The sequence below is a fragment of the Dipodomys spectabilis genome, unplaced genomic scaffold, assembly GCF_019054845.1.
Source record: "Dipodomys spectabilis isolate Male_0828 unplaced genomic scaffold, ASM1905484v1 ptg000145l, whole genome shotgun sequence".
Classification (NCBI taxonomy): domain Eukaryota; kingdom Metazoa; phylum Chordata; class Mammalia; order Rodentia; family Heteromyidae; genus Dipodomys; species Dipodomys spectabilis.
Window position 1 is genome coordinate 14,639,384 of NW_024870822.1, and position 23,569 is coordinate 14,662,952.

Consider the following 23,569-nt stretch of genomic DNA (forward strand, 5'->3'; position numbering starts at 1 on the left):
CATCATACTTCTGCAGTAGGGGCTGTGTGCTGTGCTATCCAGAGCAAAAGACACATGTGTGCAGCTGTTGGAACAGTGGCACAAGCATGTCTCTCAGGCTAAGGGGACCATAGAACCCTGTGGGAACTATGACTGGCTGCAGATTTGACTGCGTGCTTCAAGTAGAATGTCTGACCTTTTGCATTAATTCCTGTTAAAAGACAGAATCCTTGTGTGTACTTATCTTACTGAGGAAGTTCTTGGAATCCTTACCAAAAAGTACTCCCTGACTTTTTGTCACCTACCCTTTGGAATGTGCCCTTTAGTCTATCTGTGCTGTAACCCCCCTTTAAGTTTGTCAAGGTCCAATTTGAACTTCTAATAGCAAGGGTTGGGGAAGAGAACTGCAGCTTCACCATGTCTGACAAACTCATTCCTCACCCGATGGTGGCAATTTGAATATTAATTACTTAATAAACAATTTTCTGAGATCTTACTACACAGACATCTGTTCATCTATCACCTTGGGATCTGCTGGTTGGAACAGGCATGGGCTATTTATCAAGGAATTATCCTGAGCTGTAGAGAGGCACTTGCTCTAGATGAAATCCCCTTTCTGGGCATCTTATAACCAATAAAAAAAAAGTGTTGATGAAAGTAGTACAAAGTCCTATCTCCTGTGCCCCAAATTCAGGACAACTCTGTAAGGCCATTCTAGCTCTGAAGCTCCCTAAAGTAATAACAGAGTCATTTGCTATAACTGCATTGCAGTTCAGCCTCTTCTTCTGCCCTATTGTGCATGCTTCACCATCTCACGTCTATCTACAGAAATGATCCTGAGAGAACTGCCTAATCAATCTCATGCAAGTCTCTACTGCAGACTCTATTTTTCCCTTAAAGTAGGATCTACAGCATCCATACCCCACTCATACCTGCTCCATTTCATTTTTCTCCTCTCCATCAATGACACCAGCACCGACCTCAAAATGCATGCTCTGAGGCCTTTCTAACTTCTGCCTCTAACTCAGTTTTGTGTCACGTTGGTGCCGAAATCCCAAGTTTCTCAAGTTTCTCAAGTCAAGTTACTTTTCTCTGTTCCCCGTTCGACTCCAGACAGTCTTCACTCAGGCTACAATCTCACACTCTTCTTTAGTCCTACCACAACCTCCTAAGTCTCTTGCGTTCTAATCTCAGTCTGCTCCAGTCCTTTCCACAGAACAGTAAGGTCTATTTTAGGTGCAAATACGACATCCTTTTTAGAACCCCAGTCTAAGGTCATTAATTCAACCCATAAGGCCATTTATGTAGTGCTTCCTCAGCTTCCAAAATTCTCAGCTTACCAGTTCCTGAGCTTTCTCTCACCCACACAAACATGCACACCTCCCCAAATCTTGTAGTCATGCTTATTTCTCATTTCTAGGCTTTGCACATGTTTTTATCTTCTAAAGGAATACTCAGACTGTCCACTTTACACTGACTTATCACCATATAGAGCACCAGAAATTGTTCTTGTAGAGATATGTGAGATATGTGTGTGTGTGTGTGTGTGTGTGAGTGAGTGTGTGTGTGTGTGTGCATACTCTGGTTCTGAGGCTTGAACTCAGGGCCTTATGTTCTTTGTTTACAGCTGGAATAATAGCATTTGACTACACTTCCCCTTCTAGCTTTTTGCTGGTTAATTGGCAGGAGCCTCTCAGATCTGCCTACATAGGCTAGCTATATGCCACAGTCCTCAGAATTCAGCCTCCTACCTAGGATTAAGCTAGGATTACAGGTGGACATCATAGGCAACTGGCTGAGAAGTTATTTCTGATCTTTAATACTGGCTGATTGCTCTCACTTTGTGCTTCCATTGTACTTCAGACTTAACCCTATTTGTAGCATAAAACATACAATGTCTCCATTGACCATTCAATTACCTATCTCTTAGAAGTGTAAACTCCCTAAGAGCAGGGATTGCTCATAATTTTATCTTTAGCCTCCAACTCAGTCCCTCTCTTGGTTTATTCTTAGTAATTACAAATAGTTTTAGAATCAATGAGCTCTATTTAGTAGCAAAATGCATTCCGATTTCCTGATGTCCAGTTAGGACCTATTCCTGCTATTCAGTGAAACTTCCAACATAGATAACAAGAGGTTCAAAGACAAAACAACAACAAAATGAAGAATCAGTATAATCGTCCAAATTATTCTCTTCCACAATTCACTTAAATGAAAAAGAAAAAATAAACCAGGCATAATGCACAGAGCCTTGTAATACTAGCTACTCCAGAGATCAAGTCAAAAGAATCATGAGTCCAAGGCTAGCCCCCACAAAGGTAGCAACAACGTAAGGTGTAGGTAGTTCACACATGTAATCCTAGCTGATCCTTGCAAATCAGGAGGCTGAGACCTGAGAATCACAGCTGGAAGCAAGCCCAGGCAGAAAAGTCTATGACATTCTTATCTCCAATTAAACACCAAAAAAGGTTAAGCCCAAATACTTGCACATACACATACCAAAAAAAAGGTTAAAACAAAAAAAGCTGAGATATAGTTCATTGACAGAGTACTTGCCTCACATGTACAAGGTTCTGTGTTCAACTCCTATCAATACACATACATAGACACACACACAGACACACAGACATACACACTCTTGTATACACACTCATGCACACAAAAGAACTATCCCAGATCACCATTTATGCCTCAGTTTTCTAGGTAAATCAGTTTAAGCATGAGTCATTGGTCATAAGGACTTTGGCTTTCCCAGTTTACTTACAGGAAAAGACTCCATTTCTCCAAGGGTCTGAAATTATTGTACAAAAATTCTCATACTGCCAAACACAGCTGTGACCAAATTGACAAGGTGGCCCACTCCAGAGTGGCAGTCCTGATAAATACACCGCTGTCCAAGTGCCATCTGCTTCCTGGTTCAGGCTGGGGAAGACAGAAATACTCCTTTGCTTCTTCCCATTGCCCCTTGTCACTCCACAATGCTATTTAATGCACTTGGTGCCTGTCTTTAAGACATTTGTCTAATTCTTTTCTTTAACAGCCCCATCCCAGAACTCTGATCTGGAAACAAGAATGCCTGTTTACTCTCCCACCACACTTGGGGATATATCCATCCCTCAAATCAACTAGTCTGGTATAGAAATTAGATGTCCATTGAGCTTTATGTTCTCCCACAGCAGAGTGCTTTGGGAGCTGGTGGATGAAGTCAACTGAATGTCTATATTACTTGCAGCTATGGCATGGTGCAGAATGCCTAGATGATAAGAATTCTAATTAATTTACTCCAGATAACTTTCAGCTCACAACTACAGGCCGTAAGATTTCCCCTTGCATTTTCATACCCCAGCTCTGCTTCTCAGTCAGAAACCCTCCTTCCTTGCCACTGCCCTCCATATGCCTAACATCACTCCTTGTTATCCAATCTCCTTGATCTACAGCCTAACAGCTTAGTTTTGATGTCTGAGGAAATTCAAGCATAAGGTGAGTCAGGCTCTGCTACGTCTGGCTGGGGCATTCGAGACTTCATTTCAACAGCTTTCAATGTGAGTAGAAATGTAAACGGATACCTGAGCCCTTCCTATCACATCAGGGACATGCAGCCTAGAATATTTCACAGTGTCCAACCATGAAATTGAAACCAGCATCAACATATACTTCCCCATGATGTCAGAGACAAGCACACTTGGGAGTGAGAGAGAGAGAGAGAGAGAGAGAAAGAGAGAGAGAGAGAGTGTGTGTATGTTAGGCAGTTATATCTTTAGGTACCCACTGACATGTGACCCTTCAAATTTGACCTTGATTTTCTCGAGTGTAAGGACTGAACAATTTTGTCAACTGGATGACACACTGAATAAGCAATTGACAGGTACAGCTTTTGATGTTCCTATCATATGTGGATAGGAGGTTATACTGTCTTTATTTAGGAATTTGTACCCTGCACACATTCCAACCATTCTTTGGTATTCAATGGCTTAGAATCTTTAAAAAAAAAAAAACTCAGCACTCAGCTTTACACTTTAAAGGAGAGTAGGCAGATTAGAGGGGCTGAACACCCAAGGATTCTTCTTCCCTCAGTGAAGTAATTTTCAGCCCTGGCTTCAAACAGCCCCTCTTTGTGCAAAACACCCACATCAAACTGGTTGTCCCTCAGGCATCTCTAGTTCAAACATGCCAAAAAGATAATATGTCACTTCCCAGACTACTTCCTCCATGGCCTTATTTCTGTTAATCACACTCTGAGCCTCCCTTGGGTTCTTGTTCAAACCTTGGCAACCTCTCCCTCACAGATGCTCATGCAAAACAATGCTCACTGAGTATCTGTCATGTGCCAGGTCCTTTGGCTACCACTCACATATACCCCTGCTTTTGCACCTCCCCAAATAGGACCTGTCAGCCAACAGAATCATCTCTACCCTGGAAAATGCCCAAACGCCCATATCTACTCCCCCTGCCTCCAGCTCTCTGATATAATAACCTTCCTAAAAGCCCTTCTTTGAGTTTGCTATGACACTGCTTGAAAACCATGCTTTCCTCCTGTAATCCCAGTTACTAGGAGACTGAGATCTAGAGGATGACAGTTTCAGGCTAGCCCTGGCAGATACAGCAGAATAATAATCAGCGGAAAGCTAGTCTAAAGTACACTAGCTAAGCAAGTGTGAGGCCCTGAGTTCAAATCTCAATACCATGACTATGTCCCCGCCTTCTCCCAAAAAAGAAAAAGGTTGCTTTTAAGAACCCAAAGCATGGATTTACACGTGCACTTCCCTGTGGCGAGTATGTTCTCACTCAGCTTGGCACCTAGCAAACTCTTACTCATTTGGAAATGCTCTGCTAAGCTATTGTCTGTAAACTTTTCTTAACACACATGTTTGCTTTTAGCCTGTGGTGGTGAGGCACAGTATTGTGACAGCGAGTGTGACTTACAGTCCAATTGCTCACCTCATGGTAGACAAAAAGCAAAAAAAGACAGATAAAAAGTGGTCAGGGCAATATATACTCTTCAAGAGCAAAGGAACTTGGATTTCCCCATCATCACTGTTCATTCCTATCTCCACTTCAAACTGGACCTCAGTTTAGAAAGAATGCTCAATATAGCAAACCACGCACACACACACACACACACACACACACACACACACACACACACATGTACAGAGAGAGGGGGAGAGAGGGCGACAGAGACAGAGACAGAGACAGATAAAGAGAGAGAATTATTTCACAGGGACTCTACCCTATGAATTCCATGGAGCAACTCCCAATTTTTAGGAAGATGAACAATGTACTTGTACTTCTAAATGACTCAAGTCTTTAGGGCACTTTAAAAGGTTTTAAGACTAACTTTGACTGATTTTAGTTCTTATCTTAAATAATAACTTTAGGACCTAACTGGATATTTCTTTTTTTTTTTTTTTATTTTATTTTATTTGAAAACATACTGTACAGAGGGGTTACAATTACATGGGCAGGAAAATGCATACATTTCTTACCAAGCATTGCAGCCTCCTCCTTTGTTTACCCTTCACCTCCCTTCCCACCCTCCCCCCTCCCCCCCCACCCAATCAAACCCCCCTCCCCCCCCCACTCCGACATTGTAAAGGTGGTTTTGACATGACATTTTGTACTTCTCATTGTTGCAACAGGTCCACCTGAATCCTTAAACGACTTGTTTGTCCCCGTCTCCTCCACATGTTATACTGACATCAAATATAGTGAAAGCGGGGGTTACACTGTGGGGGAGGGACATACAAAGCAACAAAGAAATAATATTATAAATGCGTTAGAAACACATGCATGAAAGAAACAAAAACATTAAAATACATATTTGAGGGTTCGTTTTCCTAACATCACATTCTCTGACTTTTTCCGCTTGACTCATACCTATACTAGATATTGCAAATAAGGGAAACCATGGGACCTATGTTTCTTTGGGCCTGGCTTACTTCACTTAATATAATTTTTTCCAAGCCTTTCCATTTCCTAACAAATGGGGCAATGTCATTCTTTCTGATGGAGGCATAGAATTCCATTGTGTATATATACCACATCTTCTTGATCCATTCATCTACTGAGGGGCATCTGGGTTGGTTCCATATCTTAGCTATGGTAAATAATGCTGCAATAAACATAGTTGTGCTGGTAGCTTTAGTGTGGCCTTGTTTGTGGTCATTTGGGTAAATGCCCAAAAGTGGGATTGCTGGGTCATTGGGGAGCTCTATATGGAGTCTTTTGAGGAACCTCCATACTGCTTTCCAAAGTGGTTGAACAAGTTTACATTCCCACCAACAATGAAGTAAGGTTCCTTTCTGTCCACATCCCCTCCAGCATCTGTTGTTGTTAGAGTTCTTGATTTTTGCTGTTCTAACTGGAGTGAGGTGATATCTCAATGTTGTTTTGATTTGCATTTCTTTTATGGCTAGGTATCTAACTGGATATTTCTGCCAGGACTGGCCTGGAACTATCATCCTCCAGATTTCAACATACTGAATAGGTAGGATTACAGGCTGAAAGCAAGGTTTAAAAAAGGGTTATGGCATCTTCAAGGAAGAACTTTATCTACACATGTATGGCAGTCCAGGAAGTGGTTTTTTGTTCCTATAAATTAGACAGAAACCTCTGAAACTGTAAGAGAAAATACATCCTTCCTCATTTAAACTGTTTCTCTCAGGTATCTGAAAAGCTAACTAACACAGAAAATACCTGTAAAAACATTTGGGAAATGAAAACTCCTGTTCCACATCCTGGACTGCCAAGAATGCCTAGATAAAATTTTTTCTTTTTCTTTTTTCCAATAGGATGCTCTTGTCTGAAGAGCTGAATCTCCTGAGGCTGTGCCAAATGCATGAACACCTAAGAAGTCAGCAGACAAAGCAATTCACTTTTATAGAGTGGCTTCACTTGCCTGAGTCAGAATAATACTTTTGATTAGTGTCCCTACAATATGGCCTCACTTAAACCTAAGAAAATTTAGGAATATTTTATTTTGCACATTATATTATCTTACTCTTATTATCTTGAAATAGTTGTACAAAGGGGTGTGGAATAGCTTTGGTTGATGTATAAAATACTGACTAGAGATGGCTCTCTAGAGATATAGAAAAGACCAAAATAATAAACTGAACCATGGGAGTGGTAAGCCAAAAAATAGTCATCCTACGTATATCCATAATATCACATGTGGATGGGTTCAATGAGAAATAAAACAATACAGAGGTTGAGGAAGGAGTATAAAAAATTCAAAGCCAGCATAGGCTATGTAATAAGATCCTATCTCCATGAAAAGCAAAAATTAAATATATTATATATTTATTAATATATACACATTAATATATTATCTATATTAATAAATATTATGTATATGGCAATCCAGATTACCAAACTTGGTTAAAAGCAACTCTATGCTATTCACATAAGACAAACTATATTTTTCTTCTTTATAATTTTCCTTTTATATTTTATTATTATTATTGACAAAATTGTTTATGTCAATGGTGTACAACATGATGCTTTGAAATACGTACATGTTGAAATGACTGAATTGAGCTAATCAATATTGTGATGCCTACATATTTATTACCTTTGATAGGAACAACTCAAGTAAATTCTCCATCATAGTTTGTTTGTTTTTTTTAATTTACAGGGGATGAGATGGATGGAGATGAAGGCACTGTAGAAGTCTGAAATCCCCACTGAGCGTGAGGTTCCATTGCTTCATTACTCTAGTACATATGATGGCTTTTATTATTGACCTGTCCCTAGCAGACTCCATAGATTCTTCTCCTTTGATATATATATATTTATATTCTTTTTTTGGTAAAAATACTGTACAGAGGGGTTACAGTTACATGAGTAAGGTAATGAGGACATTTCCTATCCAGCATTGTTACCTCCTCCTTTAGTTTTTCTCCTACCATCCCTTCCCTCCCCACCTCCCTAACTCCTCCCCACCCCAAAGTTGTAAAGTTTGTTTTTAACATAGTGTCTTGTACATCTCATTGTTACAATGGGTCAACCTATATGCTTATTTCAGCATTTTGTTATTTCCCATTCCTCCCCAAATTAAAAAAAATGTATATACAAGATACAGGGAATTGGAATCAAATACAGTGAAAACGGGGGTTATACTATTGGGGAAGAACACACAAAAGAAACACTGTGTTCCTATCTATGGGCTCATTTCACTTAACATCATCTTATATGGTTATGCATACATAGCTTCTGACCTTTTCTGCTTGTCCTAGACATAGACTAGTTATTGTAAATAAAGGAACCCATGGGACCTATGTTTCTTTGGGCCTGGCTTACTTCACTTAATATAATTTTTTCCAAGCCTTTCCATTTCCTAACAAATGGGGCGATGTCCATCATTGTTTTTTGTGATGTAAGCTATTTGAAATTTTCTAGGAATTCTACTGACTCATGTTAAAATCTCATCTCTGTCAACCCCCATTCTCCTTTTTTTCCTACAGAGCAACCCACTGTAGCCATCTAGTAGAAGGCTAGAAACTCTTCACTTAGTTCCACTTCCTCAGGAGCATCTACCTGTGTCCTCCACCTCCCGCTCCCAACATTCCTCCCTACTCTAGCCAGCCCCCTACAGATGTCTATTGGTATTGCACTTAAAATTGGACATTGTGCTTTGTTTTTCCCCTAAAACAAAGGAGGAGGTAACAATGTTGGATAGGAAATGTACTCATTACCTTACTCATGTAACTGTAAGCTCTCTGTACAGTACTTTTACAATAAAAAATATAAAAAAGTTGGACATTCCAAACCTTATCTGTCATTCAAAAGTGAGCTTCTATAGCAAGAAGGGCTCTTCCACCACTGTTCCAGGCACCCAAACTCAGAAGCTGCTGAATTTACATTTCTACTAAACATTATTTCTATTAAATATGAACAACAAGTAAGACTTCTGATGAATTAAAGGGCTCAGTGGGAAAGCACTTGCTCGTATGTGCAAAGCCCTACTTTGATCCCAAGACTCTGCAAGAAAAGCTGGTGAGAAAATTGAAAACGAACTTTACAACTTTGTAGCAGGGAGGGAGGAGTTGGGGAGGTGGGGAGAAAAGGTATAGTAGGGGGAAAACTGTAACCCCTCTGTACAGTGCCTTTACAATAAATTTTTTTTTAAAAAAAAAGAGTCTCAAGGATTTTCCTGCGCCCTGCAATCCTCAGATCTCAGCTTCCTGAGTAGTTAGGATTAAGGCATGAGCCCCTAGCGTCTGGACAAGTAGTGATCTTAATAATTTATATGTAGTCCCACTTTATCAAACTCAAAATACATTAAACTATTAATTTTTTGCTGAGAAAATTAGTGACACCTAATTAAATTGATATGAATTCTATACAAATAAAGACATAAAAGCAATGCTAATGTTTTAGTTAACATGTATATTACTTTACTGGTGGTAAAACTAGACAACTTTCTAAAATACTTTTGAGGATTTAGAATTCTCAAATAATATAGAATAAAGAAAAAATGACTGGCTGGGAAGGTGGCTCAGTGGTAAAGTGCTTGCCTTGCATGCCTGAGGCCCTGGGATCGATTCCTCAGCACCACATAAACAAAAAGAAAAAAGCCGGAAGTGGCGCTATGGCTCAAGTGGTAGAGCACTAGCCTTGAGCTGAAGAGCTGAGGGACAACGCCCAGGTCCAGAGTTCAGACCCCACAACTGGACCACCCCCCCAAAAAAAGAAAATGACTGTTCCATGACAGTCACATGGGACAAACAGTAACATGGGAAAATAACGTAGTGATTTGTATCAAGGTCACTAAAACTGTCAAGCTTTGGCCCAGGTATTCTACTTTGGACAATTTTACTTTGAGAAAATACAGAATGGGGGCAGGGATGGGAGGGAAGGGATGGTAAGGGGAAACAAAGGTCGAGGCAGCAATGCTTGGTAAGAAATGTACGCATTACCTTGCTCGTGTGATTGTAACCCCTCTGTACAGTATTTTCACAATAAAAAAAACTTATTGATAAAATACACTTTCTATAGTAAACTTATTACTGAAGATGAATTTATAGTAGTAAAATATGGAAAACAACCTAGACACATAATAGTTAGGGAACAGTTAAACAAATTATGCAACAGGAAACTATGAGACCAATTAAAATTAAATGTATACAAAATATATTCAAGGGCATGGAAACATTTAAATGATAATGATAAATCAATCAGGTAAGATATAAAACTGCACAGTATGACCTCAACTGTATACCAATGCACACAATATAGATCATGAAAATGAAATCCTCTGAAATTTCAAAGTTAACTGTTTCTATTAAAGTGATGATACTTGTAAATTTTCTATCATTACTTAATCATCTGGATTTGTTAATGTTTATGCCATAAACATAGTGTTTTAATAATATGAGGCTTCAAATTCAAACTGCACTATGGAAGGAAGGAAGGAAGGAAGGAAGGAAGGAAGGAAGGAAGGAAGGAAGGAAGGAAGGAAGGAAGGAAGGAAGGAAGGAAGGAAGGAAAAGAGGGAAAGAGAAAAAGGAGGGAAGGAAGGAAGGGGGTAAATAAAGAAAAAGGAAGACAGGAAGAAGAAAAAGGAGGGAAAGAATGATCTGATGAAAAATTGGCATCCTATAGGTAATTATCAAGATCATTTGTTTTCAAAGCAAAACAAGCACACCATCATCAGTACAGCATGCCAATTGAGAACAACATGCTGGTGGTTTTAAAACATTCTAAAGCAAAAAATTAAAGGATTAAAATATGCAACACCTGAAGGACTTAATCCTTCTAAGTTTAAGCAAATATTTCTAAATATTTACAGATCTGCACAGGTAACAAAATGATGAACTAAAATAATTCCATAGTGTTAACAAATCTCTCATCATTTTTTAAATTCTTCATCTACTGGTAGATATATCTAATACCAAAATTGGAAAGAATAAAATGTGTTACTGATAGCTATCTTTTCATCAAACACTAAATCAGAATTCAACATCTGGACCTCTGAGCTATCTGTATTGCCAGATATGACTTGTTAAAGCTTCTGGAGCAGAAATGAGGAAGTTCCTCTCATCACATTAACTCCAAATGCACCTCCAAAGCAATGAGTGTGCTGTGATGACAGCAGGAAGACAAGTATTATCATGTTCCTTCCAAAACAGTTCAATAAATATCTGCGATGGTGTGGCCAGTCATCTGTTTCCTTCCATTGACATGTTAGGCAACATCCAATTCTAAAACAAACCAACAAACAAACAACCCCTGTGCTTCAAAATGTACTGGTATTGGTATGTGGTTTCAGTTTGAAAACTAATGATCTTGAAAATTACCCACAGGATACCACAATTCCAACCATCAGACCTCTTCTTTCTTCCTTTCTCTTTTTCTTTCCTTCCTTTCTTTCTCTTTTTTCTTTGTTTCTTTCTCTGTTTTCTTTCTTTCTCTCCCTTCCTTCCTTCCTTCCTTCCTTCCTTCCTTCCTTCCTTCCTGCCTGCCTTTCTTTCACTTGCTTGCTTTCTGCAGTACTGGGGTTTGAACTCAGTGCCTCCCCTTTCCAATCAAACACTCTACTACTTTTGCCACATGCCCTGTAACCTCTCCTTTCCTATGGGAGACTACGTGACTTAATGAAAAAACTAGTCAGTAAATGTAGTTTGCCCAGGTGCTGGTGGTTCAAGTCGAATAACCCAGCTACAAGGGAGGTTAAGACTGAGGCCAGTCTTGAAAGAAAAGGTTTTGAGATATATCTAAAAATAACTAAAATCTGGGCACCAGTAGCTCATGCCTGTAATCCTAGCTACTCGGGAGACTAAGATCTGAGGATCACAGTTTGAAGCCGGCCCGGACACCAAAATTGATGAGAGTGGAGCTGTGGAGAAAATCGGGAGTAGAGCTGTGGTGCAAATGATAGAGTGTTAGTCTTGAGCAAAAGGAACTCAAAGAGAGTCCCCAGGCCCAGATTTCAAGCCCAGGGATCAGCACACATGCACATGCATGAGCATGCACACACATAGGTGCACACACACACACACACACACACACACACACACACACACAAATAAAACTAACAAAATCTAGGGCTGGAAATGCAGTTCAAGTGGTATAGCACCAGCCTAGCAAGTGCAAAGCTGTAAGTTTAAACAGTATTGCCAGAAAAAAAAAATAGTTTGATGTCTCACCAGCTTTGTGAGATTGGTAATTTAACTTCCTTAAGTCTAAACTTCCTGTAAGGTAGAATAATAACGTAAAATTATGCACCCGGCACTGTATAAGGTGCATAACAAGTATTTCAAATGATATGTTTAACTCTTACCCTCTCCTGAGTGTTCAACTTTTTCATTTGAAGCAATTGAAACAGATGTGAAGGGGATTGTTAAGTCATTGTATTACATGCACAAGCCAATGCCGCTTTGGTTCTCTAACTGAATTTCATTCTGAAATCCCTAACAAAGGCCCTTTAATGACAAGAGAATCTGGCCCAAACCTCCAGAATGAAACACAGAATTTGGCTCTTAACTCAGTCATCGGAATTAGAAGACTCAAGCCCAGGGAACTTTGGCATTATGAGTTTACAGATTAAGCCCACCCAGTTGTTTGACCCTAGATCTAATCCTTATAAAAACAAGTGGTCTCCATTGAGCATGTGAGAACAGTAACTAGAGTTAATAAGAGGGAATTTTCTGAAGGGGAAAATAATGTCAAGTAACATTATCTGCCACAGCAAAGGCAATTAAAATCTTGGGAGTCTTTAATCATATTTAATCAATTTAATATGACATCAACTGCCAGTGCTTTGCTTCATCAGTACCCATCAACAAGGTCTTGAAGAATAGAGGAAAATATAACTTAACCCAAAGCACCGAGGACCACTTGGACCCTGAGTCAGTACTTACGTCGGCAGACCTTACAACACTGGCCAGCAATGTGCACAGGAAGAGAGTCTGAGGAGCAATTGAGAGGAGGACAAGACATTCTTCGGCATTCCACGGAACCACTCTGAGCAAGGGAAGACAGGAGAAGGAAACTCAGGAGTGTTCTTTGAATGTTTCTGCTGTAAGGAAAGTTCACATCTCATCCCCCCAAACCTCATCAGGGAAACAGAAGCAGTGTGAGGAATTCCCAGTCCACTCCATCACCACAAATCAAGTATTTTCTTCAGCTCGAATGAACCCACATCACCTCAATTACTTTTCTGATATACATCACTGGCTTCATCCCACCTGCCCATGTGGACTAAGTAGATTAGGCCGCAAACAAAAAGCCTATTTTTACAAGAACATAAATAACACCGTTTGCAGACCCTGTCAATCATTTTTGAGGCTCTAGCAATCCATTTTGTATTTCTGTGGACAAACAATGGCAGTCTTCAGATATTTATCGAGTCATTTCAGCAGAACAGGGTTTACATACTAATTTCTGTATGGGGCCCTTGTAATTCTCTGAAATGAGTCTACAAATGATGGATATCCTGAAAAGCAGAGAATGGGGAAAATGTCCTGCAATTCTGATGATAGATACCTTCCAAAATTCAACACAAACATGCAGAGACTAATTACACCTTTTTCGTACTCATTCTAGCTATCTGCTTATCTAGCTAGCCATTAGGCTGCATGGGAATCCGCGGACTCTTTTCCCTTCTCTAAACTTACACTCTGAAATTTTCAACAAGTTTATTAATAATATCAGGCCAAAACCAGGCACTGATGACTCACACCTGTAATCCTACTTACTCAGAATTGAAACCTGACTATCAAGGTTCAAAGCCACTCCAGTAGGAAAGGCCATGAGACTCTTATCTCCAATTAACCATCACAAAGTTAGAAATAGAACTGTGGCTCAAGTGGTAGAGCACCAGCCTGGACTGAAACAGCTATGCAACGGAGCCCAGAACTTGAGTTAGGTCAGGCCTCAGTACTGACACAAAATCATAATAGTAATAATACAAATAATTCAAATGAGAGTAAGTCAAGAGGGAGGAGATTTTAATGTCTGAGTTTTTAGATAAGAAATAACAATTCTCCAGCACTGACTCACAACTACTCAGACTACTAAAGAGGTGGTGGGTCCAAAGGAGTCAATATTATGCATTAAGGAGTCCAATTATATGGTAAGTAATGAGCTTATCTCCTTAAAATGGCTCAGTGTTCTATTTATAATTGGGCTTACCTTGCATGTGCAGTTCCTGCACTGGTCACCATCAACCCAAGAGTCTTGGTCACGATACAGCAGTCCACTCACTTGACAGGTCTTCTCACAATGACAGTTTTCCAATTGACTAAGTCTTGTCTCTGCATAATTTAGCTGATAAAGAGAGACAGAGAGAGCAATGGAGTGTGATTTGTGTCATTCAAGTGCATTGTCCCAACTAAGATATTGCACAAGAAAAAGAATAGATCCCAGCAGAGAGAAAGAGAAAGACAGAGAAAGAGAGAGAGAGAGAGAAACAGAGAAACAGAGAGAAACAGAGAGACAGAGAAAAAGATGCTCAGGATAGCTCACTGGTTCTTAGCAAGAGCTGTTGCTTTGTTTCATTTTGTTTTGGGTTTGTTGTGTTTAACACAAGGTGAAATTACTTGAAAGACATACTGGCTCCTATGGTCTAATGAACACCAAATGAGACATTAAACTGTACCTCCAGAGCCACATGGCCATTTAGAAATGTTTACATTTATTCCCTACTATCCTCTCCATGTTCCTTCCATATTAACTGGAGTGTTATGGTATACAAGCCAGGACCTCACTGCTTTGTCTCTGATGAGAAATTCCGGAGGTGCCTGTACCTCTCCAGAGGTGGAAGGAACACATATCATCTTCCAAAGAAAGTTCTTTACAGCCCTGGATATTTGAAACAACATTCTGGACTAGAGCTGTGAAATCTCTCTGTCTAATCTGCGAACATCTGAGCTTTCTTGCACCATGAGATTTTCCTTAACAACTCCTCCGAGTATGGTTCCAGCCTTCTCTGTCCTAGCCATTCTTCATTCCTCTCTTCTGACTCTACATCATCCACTCTATTCCAAAAAGCTTCACTGGTTGGGTGTCTGCCTAGCACGTCTGAGGCTTAGGTTTGATTCCTGGCACTACACACACACAAAGAAAAATCTACCCCTGAATATATCACTTTGGTCTGAGATGACTATTGTCATATCCACACTAAAGAGTAATTTAGTCAAACAGCAATTATTACCCTTTTATCCTTCCCCTTACATAAAGACTGTCATTACTGAAAAAAAAAGTTCATACTCATCATTTCCTAATTTTTTCCTTCCCAATCACACTATGCCTCCTTGAGTTGAGTGTTTTCTCCATGCACATCATTTCAGTCGTTGGTCCAACAAACTTCTTTAAGGAGTAGAAGTTAAGCCTGAACAATCATTCCCAGATTCTTTCTGTGGTCTCATTCTACACATATTTCTCTTAGTCCTTCATAAGAGAGATGCTCTCTGGAAATGGATTTCATATATATTTCTCCCCTATGGTTCTGCCATTTATCACATCCTCTTTCTCCAGACTTGTGGGATTTCTCAGGAAACTTGATGGCTGTTCACCCTTGGTGAGAAACGGCAAAGGGCAGAGAAAATAACAAATAGGATCCTAGATAAACCACAAACAACATGGTACTAAGGTGACTCTGCATGAAAAATCAGCTACCTAGGACTTCTTTTAATAAATATGATCATTCAAAAACAAAATCTTTTTTTTAACTTAAAACTCCAGCCTAATCATGGAGTTTCTAGAGTCTATGATAGTTAAGATCTTTGGGAAATCTTTAAGAAACACAGATAAAATCTACTTCTAAGAATTTTTTGAGGTTAAGTAGGTAAACTAGATAGATAGATAGATAGATAGATAGATAGATAGATAGATAGATAGATAGATAGATAGATAGATAGATAGATAGATGGATATAAGAGATAAGAGATAATAAAAAGGACTTAAGAACTCATTAGTATTATCATTATTGCATTTCTGTTAGTCCCAGTAGTTCCTACATAGGGCTGTGATTAACATATGACCTACGATTGAAGAAAAAATAGTTGAACTGGATCCAAATACCTTCAAAACGTAGCTCATAAAGTAGTCTCTGCTTGTCAGATTCTTCATTGCTCTGAAAACTTTTGGCAACTCTAGATGGAAGCCTCTTAAAGACTATATAATCCAAAAGGCAATTCAGTATCTGTTTAAGTTCCATAAATTTCTAGGATCTTGGTTAAGGTTAATACTAGCAATTACCAGTACTGATCCAATAAATCTGAGCTGTATTCATCTATAAGATTCCATTCCTGAGGAAAATGTGGTTTTAATGTACTAGATTTTGTTTTCCTTCAGATATTTGGTTTTTTAAAATATATGTTTAGCCTTTGCTGACAACCCTGAAAATCCCTAATCTCTATTGTAATAATAATAATAATGAATCAAACAGATACAAAGGCAAAGGGATCTTAAGGCAAAAAAATCCCACTAACTTTTCAAAGCCATTTAATATGTAATCTTGCTTTCTTTTCACCCCTGATAAAGTCTATAATAATAATAATAAAGGAGAAAAACAACTCTGAATCAAAAAATGAATTGCATTTTATGCCATTGGTATTAGCATGGTGAATTTATACAAGTTCATTTTCAAAAGCTATTTCTGTACTACTTGCTTTCTCTCAGAATGCCTGAAAATCTAAAATAGATATGATATCAAACCTACAGCTCTATTCTGTTCCATCTTTGTTTGTGCATTTACCTAAGTGACCACTGGCTCTATCATTTATTTTCAGCGCTATACATGGAAAGATAGACAGGAAGGCCCTTTGCACAGAGACAGGGTAATGAATAGATCTGACTACATTAGCCACAGGGTAGATCGCTTTTGGCCTTTCCAGTACTATTTGGTGTTTGCAATATGGAAGAGGGGGAAAATGAAATTCCTATTTTTAAATCTTTTCAATGTAATTAGAAAACCATAACTGAGTTCAAAACAATGAAGGTCTCAAAATGATAGTAACTGAAATGCCATTCCAAGTTTTGCTTGATCTGACTCCATAGATTTGTCACAGATATAAGCAAAATTAACTGAGAAATTACTAAACTCTAGTGTCTCTTCTTCCTGATACTGCAGAGAGGAGGAGATCATAGCACTGGTGGAGCTGGAGAACAAGACACTATCTCCTGAGCCTATAGCAAGACACCTGACTAGAAGGTATGTGACTCCCACAATGATAAAACCACCTAGGAGAACTTTAGAGTAAGCCATAGCGTTGTAGAATCTTGTAGATCTTTAAGGGTTCAAGAGAGTAACAACAAAAAGCAGAATTTCATACTGTGGGTAACCTTCATGCACCTTCTCTGCTTGAAGATGTCTCGTTTTGTCAAATTGTCAGGATTTCTCCAGGGGTATCTTATCTACCCTAGTCTCTGACACTGAATGTAAGTGAGTATAAGCTGCTTCTATGATCTATTCTGTCTCCAGAAAAGGCACAGTCATTTCCCAACACTGTCAGCTCTAAAAGGAGAAAAAGAACAATGAGTCAGCCTAAGTAGACCCCTGGGATTTATTTATGACTGGTTTTATCTGCCTTTGGCTAACAATTGCTGTCCAGATTGTGCACGAGGCTTGCTCTCCAGGAGGATGCCAAGTTTCTACAAGCTTGATTCACATTCACTCCCAACAGATAACCAAGTGAAAACTTTACCTCTGTTTGAGGAAGAGATCAAACATACATCCTCCCTTTCCTTACTTTACCTCTGTTCGAGGAAGAGATCAAACATACATCCTCCCTTTCCTTTCTTCTTTTTATCCTGCTGGCATCAGCCACCTTTTTCTCTCTGTCAGTCATTCCACCATCATATTTCTTTTTCATTTCTCTTTCCAATCGCCTTCTCTCCACTGCACACTTTCTCAATCATGATTCGACATGCAGGATAAGACACCTATACTCAGGTCCCAACTCTGCTATCCACTACCTTAAAAAAAAGTGATCTAACTGTTCTGGATGGCATTCTTCTCATCTATAAAGTACACTATTAAACAGCTCACAGAATTATTGTGAGCATAAAATAATAATGACTATTTAAAAAATCTTAAGCTTTGGAAGGAATGTATAGAAAATGCTCAGCAAATATTACCTAGTGTGCCTGCCTTTCTACCTTCTTCTAGATCAATGGTGAAAAACGAAGGCCCAACAGACCACATCTGTTCCACTTATTTTTGTACAGCTAAAAAATGGCTCTTATAGTTTCCAATGGTTATATGTTAAATTATCATAAATGATTATTATATTTAGGTAAAAAGAACTATATTCATAATATCCTCAATTTTGCCTCTTGGCTTACAAAGCTCAAAATCTATTAGTTGGCAATTTATAGAAAATATTACCTGTGCCAGATTATTATATATTCAAAATTATGCAATAAAAAATAAGTATCCAGTTGTAGAATTAGAATTCTACCTGTTTGGAAGGAACAGACCTATAAATCTGCCAAAGTGGTGGGAGAAGGGGCATTTAAGGTAAATTTAAACATTTTCTGCTAGCAATTTCCCACAATTAAGTTTTTTCTGCCTCACAAATGCTCATTTTATATAATGGTGTTTTGAGGGTAAAGATCATTGTGGCTCCTAGACAATATCTACCCAAAAACAAAAAAAGTAAGAAAGGAAAATGAGATTCCCTGCAATGGGAAAGAATGAGAAAGGAAAGGGCATTGTCAAAGCTGAGCATGGAGAACCGCCATCACCTAAGACTAAGTGGCATGTTTCTTGTTCCAAAAATTTGGTAGCATGCTAAAATATAATTGACAGTATTGAGATCAAGCAGCTTCAGACAATACGAAATAAAAGCCTCTATGTGCCACAAGCGGGGAAGGCAAATAATTGCCTCCATTTCACACTTCCGCCACACTCTGAAGTAAAAAGCTAATGCTTCAGGTCTTGAGCCCCAGTCTCATTCTTTCTCTTTGTAAAAATATTCCATCTCTCTTTTACAGACAAAAGGAGAGACTTGGGCTTGGCCAAAAAAAAAATCTAGTTTGAAACAGAAATGTTGTTTTTAGTGGCACAATCTATGGGCCCAAGATACAGCCCAACCTCCCAATCACATATCTACCCACCAATTTTTTTTTTCCCTGTGTCATGGCTACAGGCAGAGAGCAGTCATAGCTGCAGGTGGAATGGGATTAATGTATCATTTCCACTGTTATTAAAATACTTCCCTTTGCAGAGTATAATGTCTCTTAGGCTCAACCTAATTCTTTCTTGGCCCTAGGCTGGAATTGATGTCCACGACTGATTGGTATCATAACAACAGCATTAGACACATTTTCTAGTTTTATTTTCCACTACCTTTCTCCACAAAACTCAGGCTTTTCGTTATGACTCTCTACTTTATAAATAGGTATTCATGTGCTAATTATTCACATTTTTGGTTTAGTTTGTCTATGTAAGTAGTTCTAAAGAAGGAAATTTTTTGCTCAACATTGCCTCTATGTGCATTACAGGACACAGAAAACATAGGTCCTCACACAGAGCTTGTTTTGTGAATGACAGAAAGAGGAAAGATGCCTAGTTATAAAAACTGAAGGTCTTGGAAGGCAATTTTGCTTCCTTCCCTATTTAGCTCAGAGCCAATTCTGAAGCAAATCACACATTAGAAATTTGATATAATACCTTCCTATGACTATCATCTGTTCCTAACAATAGCTATTTTGCCTTTCCTGATTATTAGCAATTATTCTTACACCAAAACACCTTGCTTTATAAGCAGCAGTGACTCTGATCATCTATCATCTCACAATGCTATTAGTTTAATAACCAATGGGCAAATCCCTTTTCCACTCATAGAAAATCTACCAGTGATACATACTGCACCTCTTGCTTCAAAGCATTTTTCAAGAAAAACATTTCAATGCGGTCTAATAATATCAGAATCTGAATGGTGATGCTTAAAATAGGTGGTCATATTTCCAGTAAGATAAAACATGTTTGTACTAATATATTGCAGCTGTCAAGGCTAAAAATGTTTCCATTGCAACCTATCACTCTAAATTCCAGATAGGACAGAGAAAGAAATGAAACACCACAAGTGAAATTTAGATACCTACTTTTGCAGTCATCTTGGCCAAGAGCTCCTGTAAATCCATTATTCCTTGCACCAGGCTTAAGAAATCACTGCAGGTTGGGCAAGCTCAATAAAGAAAATATAAAAATATATATATTGATCTTGTGCTAATATAAAAAAGACAGTTTTGAAACAGTAGTTGTTTGACTCTAGAAAGGTTTTACCTTTTTTACTAAATCCTCTGTGAAATCACAGAGGATCAAGGCTAGCTTTGCTCCTTTTTTTTTTAATAAGAAAAAGGAAAAAAGAATGTGGGAGGGAGTGTTGTTAACTGAAAAGAAAAACAGTATGATTTCTTTTACCTTTTTGTCCTCAGAGGGGTTTTAATTTGAGGTGTCAATTTATGTGTACTATGCATCTTGGGCAGAGTCACCTCTTCTATCATTCTTCATGCCCCTCATTTATCTAAACCTCAATGGCCCCTTCAAGCTTATTCATTTTTCATGTATATAAATGGAGTATTATATATTCACCTACAATTACTATTTCTATTTTCATTCATCAGACCCCTTGTTTTAATCCCCGCCCCCAGCAGCCAAGTCATATTTCATCTTTCTGGTATTCACTCTATTGAATGCTATGTTAATTGCTCCAAAGAGTTACAACATAATCCGCAGATGTATATACCATCCTTTGTAGTCAGTTTGATCATGTATACATCATGTACACATCTGAGCTGGTACCTAGCTTGACTATTACAAATATTATGAATAGACTTGCAATGCACGAGTTGTAGGTACAATCTTTCAGCTAAATGTCCAAAAGTAGTATAGCTAGATCATAGTGTAGCTTTATTTTTAACAATATGACATTTCTAAATTAATGATATATTGTTAAATAAAAACCCATGTTTTATTGCCCGATAAATTCAGAAATGTAAACTATTATATAAAAGGAAAAAGTCAGCTCATATCCAAGTCAAGTTTCAAGCTTAAAGACTATCTATATGTGTGTGTGTGTAATACAAACCCATTATTATAACCAATACATGTCTTCTCTTTTTAACTTAGTAAAAAGTCAAGTCATTTTTAAATGTTTAAAGGCACAGCAATGCATATTATAGATCATACTTGTTCACTATCTTCACCATTTCAGAAATTAACAATGCTAAGTAGTTTGTGTGTATCTTTCTACATGTATTTCCATGGTCATTTGAACAAGTTATATAATACTTAAAATTCACAAATGATCTTAAAGCTGCTACTTACTGCGATTTAGATTTGGGCACTGTGTTATGTATCCATTTGGCATAAAGATGATTTTCCCATCTTGGATGATCCCCTTGATAAAGAAAAGATAAGTAACAATGAAAATGACATCACCAGTTCAAATGGCCACGCAGGTCAGATTACTTTTTAGCAAAACTAGTGCATTCAAAATGAGAAGTGCCCTTTATCCACAATACACTACTTCAAATCACTCTCTAGAATCTTGAGAAGTACATTCATCCCGACAAAGCCACAATTAGCCACCACTGGTTAATGTCCATGAGATCACAGCACCAAGGATCCAGCAGGAAGTGTTCTTAAATTATCATACCAAAAAGGCATTCCCACCATAACAATTTTCTTCAATGCTCTAATCATGCTGACACATTAAATATGGCTTATTTTATAAAATGTTTTTAAAGGAGGAAGAAAGGTAACAGACTAAAATGTTTATGCATTGATTCATTTAGTCAGGGAAATAAAATTAGATATTATCTTCACTCCCAAGTAAGTAGCATTGAGTCCTTGCTGCTATATCATAAGACTCAACATCTGTGAGTAAAAATTGGGTCTTCTAGTATTGGAATTCAATCTGGAAGAACACCCTGAACTTAAAGTTATCAGGGGCAGCATCCCTCAGTGGAAATACTGATTGAGCATTTGGATTTTTTGAGGTTAAATTTAAGATTCTGTTTTTAGGTTTGTTATTATTTTTAGAAAGATTTTTTTTTTTTAAGATTTGATAGAAAAGATATTACCGAACAGATGGAAGATGTGGAAGCTGGTTCAGAATACTGAGCTTAAAGTATAAATAAAATATCGGCTTAAGATAGTGCTGCAAGTCTTTCTGAGGGAGTAACATTTAACATTTATGTGCTCCTCTTCTAAACAACAGAAGGCAGTCAGCAAATGCTGTTTTCTCCTTTTATTATTTCAGGCTAAAATATGAATTGGAAATATTAATAAAAATACCTGTACCCCAGAACCTTTGCAGCAGAATTATATACATTAATTAACCTCTTCCTCTTTGAGGATGAGGCAGTGTTGTGGTTACCAGGGTAGACAGCCTCTCCATGGGGAGGAAGTCTCTGCCATGGCTCGTCAATATTATTTCATAATGTCTTGCAGGGGGTTTCCAGGGAGCAATTAATGGATTCACAATCTACGTGAATCAGCTTCTCTCTGGGACAAGACTGCTCAGTTTTCCCAAGCAAATTAACTCCTAGAATATCTTTCAAGATTTGGCAATTAGAAAAATAGATGAATGAATGATCAGACGTGAGGTGACATGGGCTCAAATTCTGGATCTCACTCTAGCTTACTGGGTAAACTATAGGCCATAAATCAATCACTTTCTCTGCCTCAACTGAGGCAGAGAAAAAGTAGTAAATAGATTTTTTAAAATGCTAAAAGATCCTTCCAACACTCAAGCTCCAGATCAATTAAATAGGAATAAGAGCTGATATTATCAAATTTTAGAGCTCTGTGGTTTCATTGGGTAATTCTTCATTTCATAATACATATGCATATAAAATGAGATATAGATGCATATTTACAAATGCATACATCTAAACAAAGATAAAGATTTCCACCAAAGAACAGACTATCACTGAAAACTGACTATCACATTGGAAAAATCAGATTTGATTATAGATTAATTTCTAGCAACCCAACTACATCCTCGTTTTATTCAAGACATGGGGATTTCCTGGAACATGGGAAATTTCAGTGTTAAAACAAGAGACTTCCAAAAACTCAGACAGCTGTTTAACCTAGGTGAGACAGAGGTGTTAGAAACACATGTATCAAGAACTGATTAGGCCCATCTATTTCCTATTCATCAGAAGATGCCACACCATTTTTATTTCTGTCATCCAAGGAAAAACAACACTCAAAATTCTGTTACATTGGGTGTGACACAAATTACTTTATCAAAAAAAACCCATAAAAAGTATTGTAAAAGATATGCAGAAAAGGAGGGGGGGAGGATGAACAAACACAATCATGCTATTCAATACACACTACGTGAATATTCAATATACACATAGAGATAGGAGGAACACGGGAGAAAGAGAAATAAGGATGACATTGTCCAAAACAAGAAATGTTCTCATTGTGTGACCTTACTAGTTTTAGACACAGGATAAATTACAAATTTCTTCTCCATACTTTTCCTGTATTTTTCTATTTGCTCTCAGTATCGGTTGTATTCATACTGAAATAAGAGTTCTCATCATCATTTTGAATTTTCAAAAAATGTTGGACAAAAAAAATTACATGGTACATTATAAATACATTAATGGTACTAAC

At 38.0% G+C, this 23,569-nt stretch overlaps 1 protein-coding gene across 1 annotated transcript in view; it reads right to left on the minus strand.

Moving 5' to 3' along the window:
• Nell1 (neural EGFL like 1) overlaps window positions 1-23,569 on the minus strand; it is an 837,848-nt gene that overhangs the window by 612,485 nt on the left and 201,794 nt on the right. Inside the window, exons 6-9 of the mRNA XM_042691722.1 lie at window positions 21,260-21,332; window positions 20,035-20,117; window positions 14,116-14,250; window positions 12,843-12,945 (exon numbers count right to left, since the gene is read on the minus strand). Of these exons, the coding sequence (XP_042547656.1) occupies window positions 12,843-12,945; window positions 14,116-14,250; window positions 20,035-20,117; window positions 21,260-21,332 (394 nt within the window). The remainder of the gene's footprint in view (window positions 1-12,842; window positions 12,946-14,115; window positions 14,251-20,034; window positions 20,118-21,259; window positions 21,333-23,569) is intronic.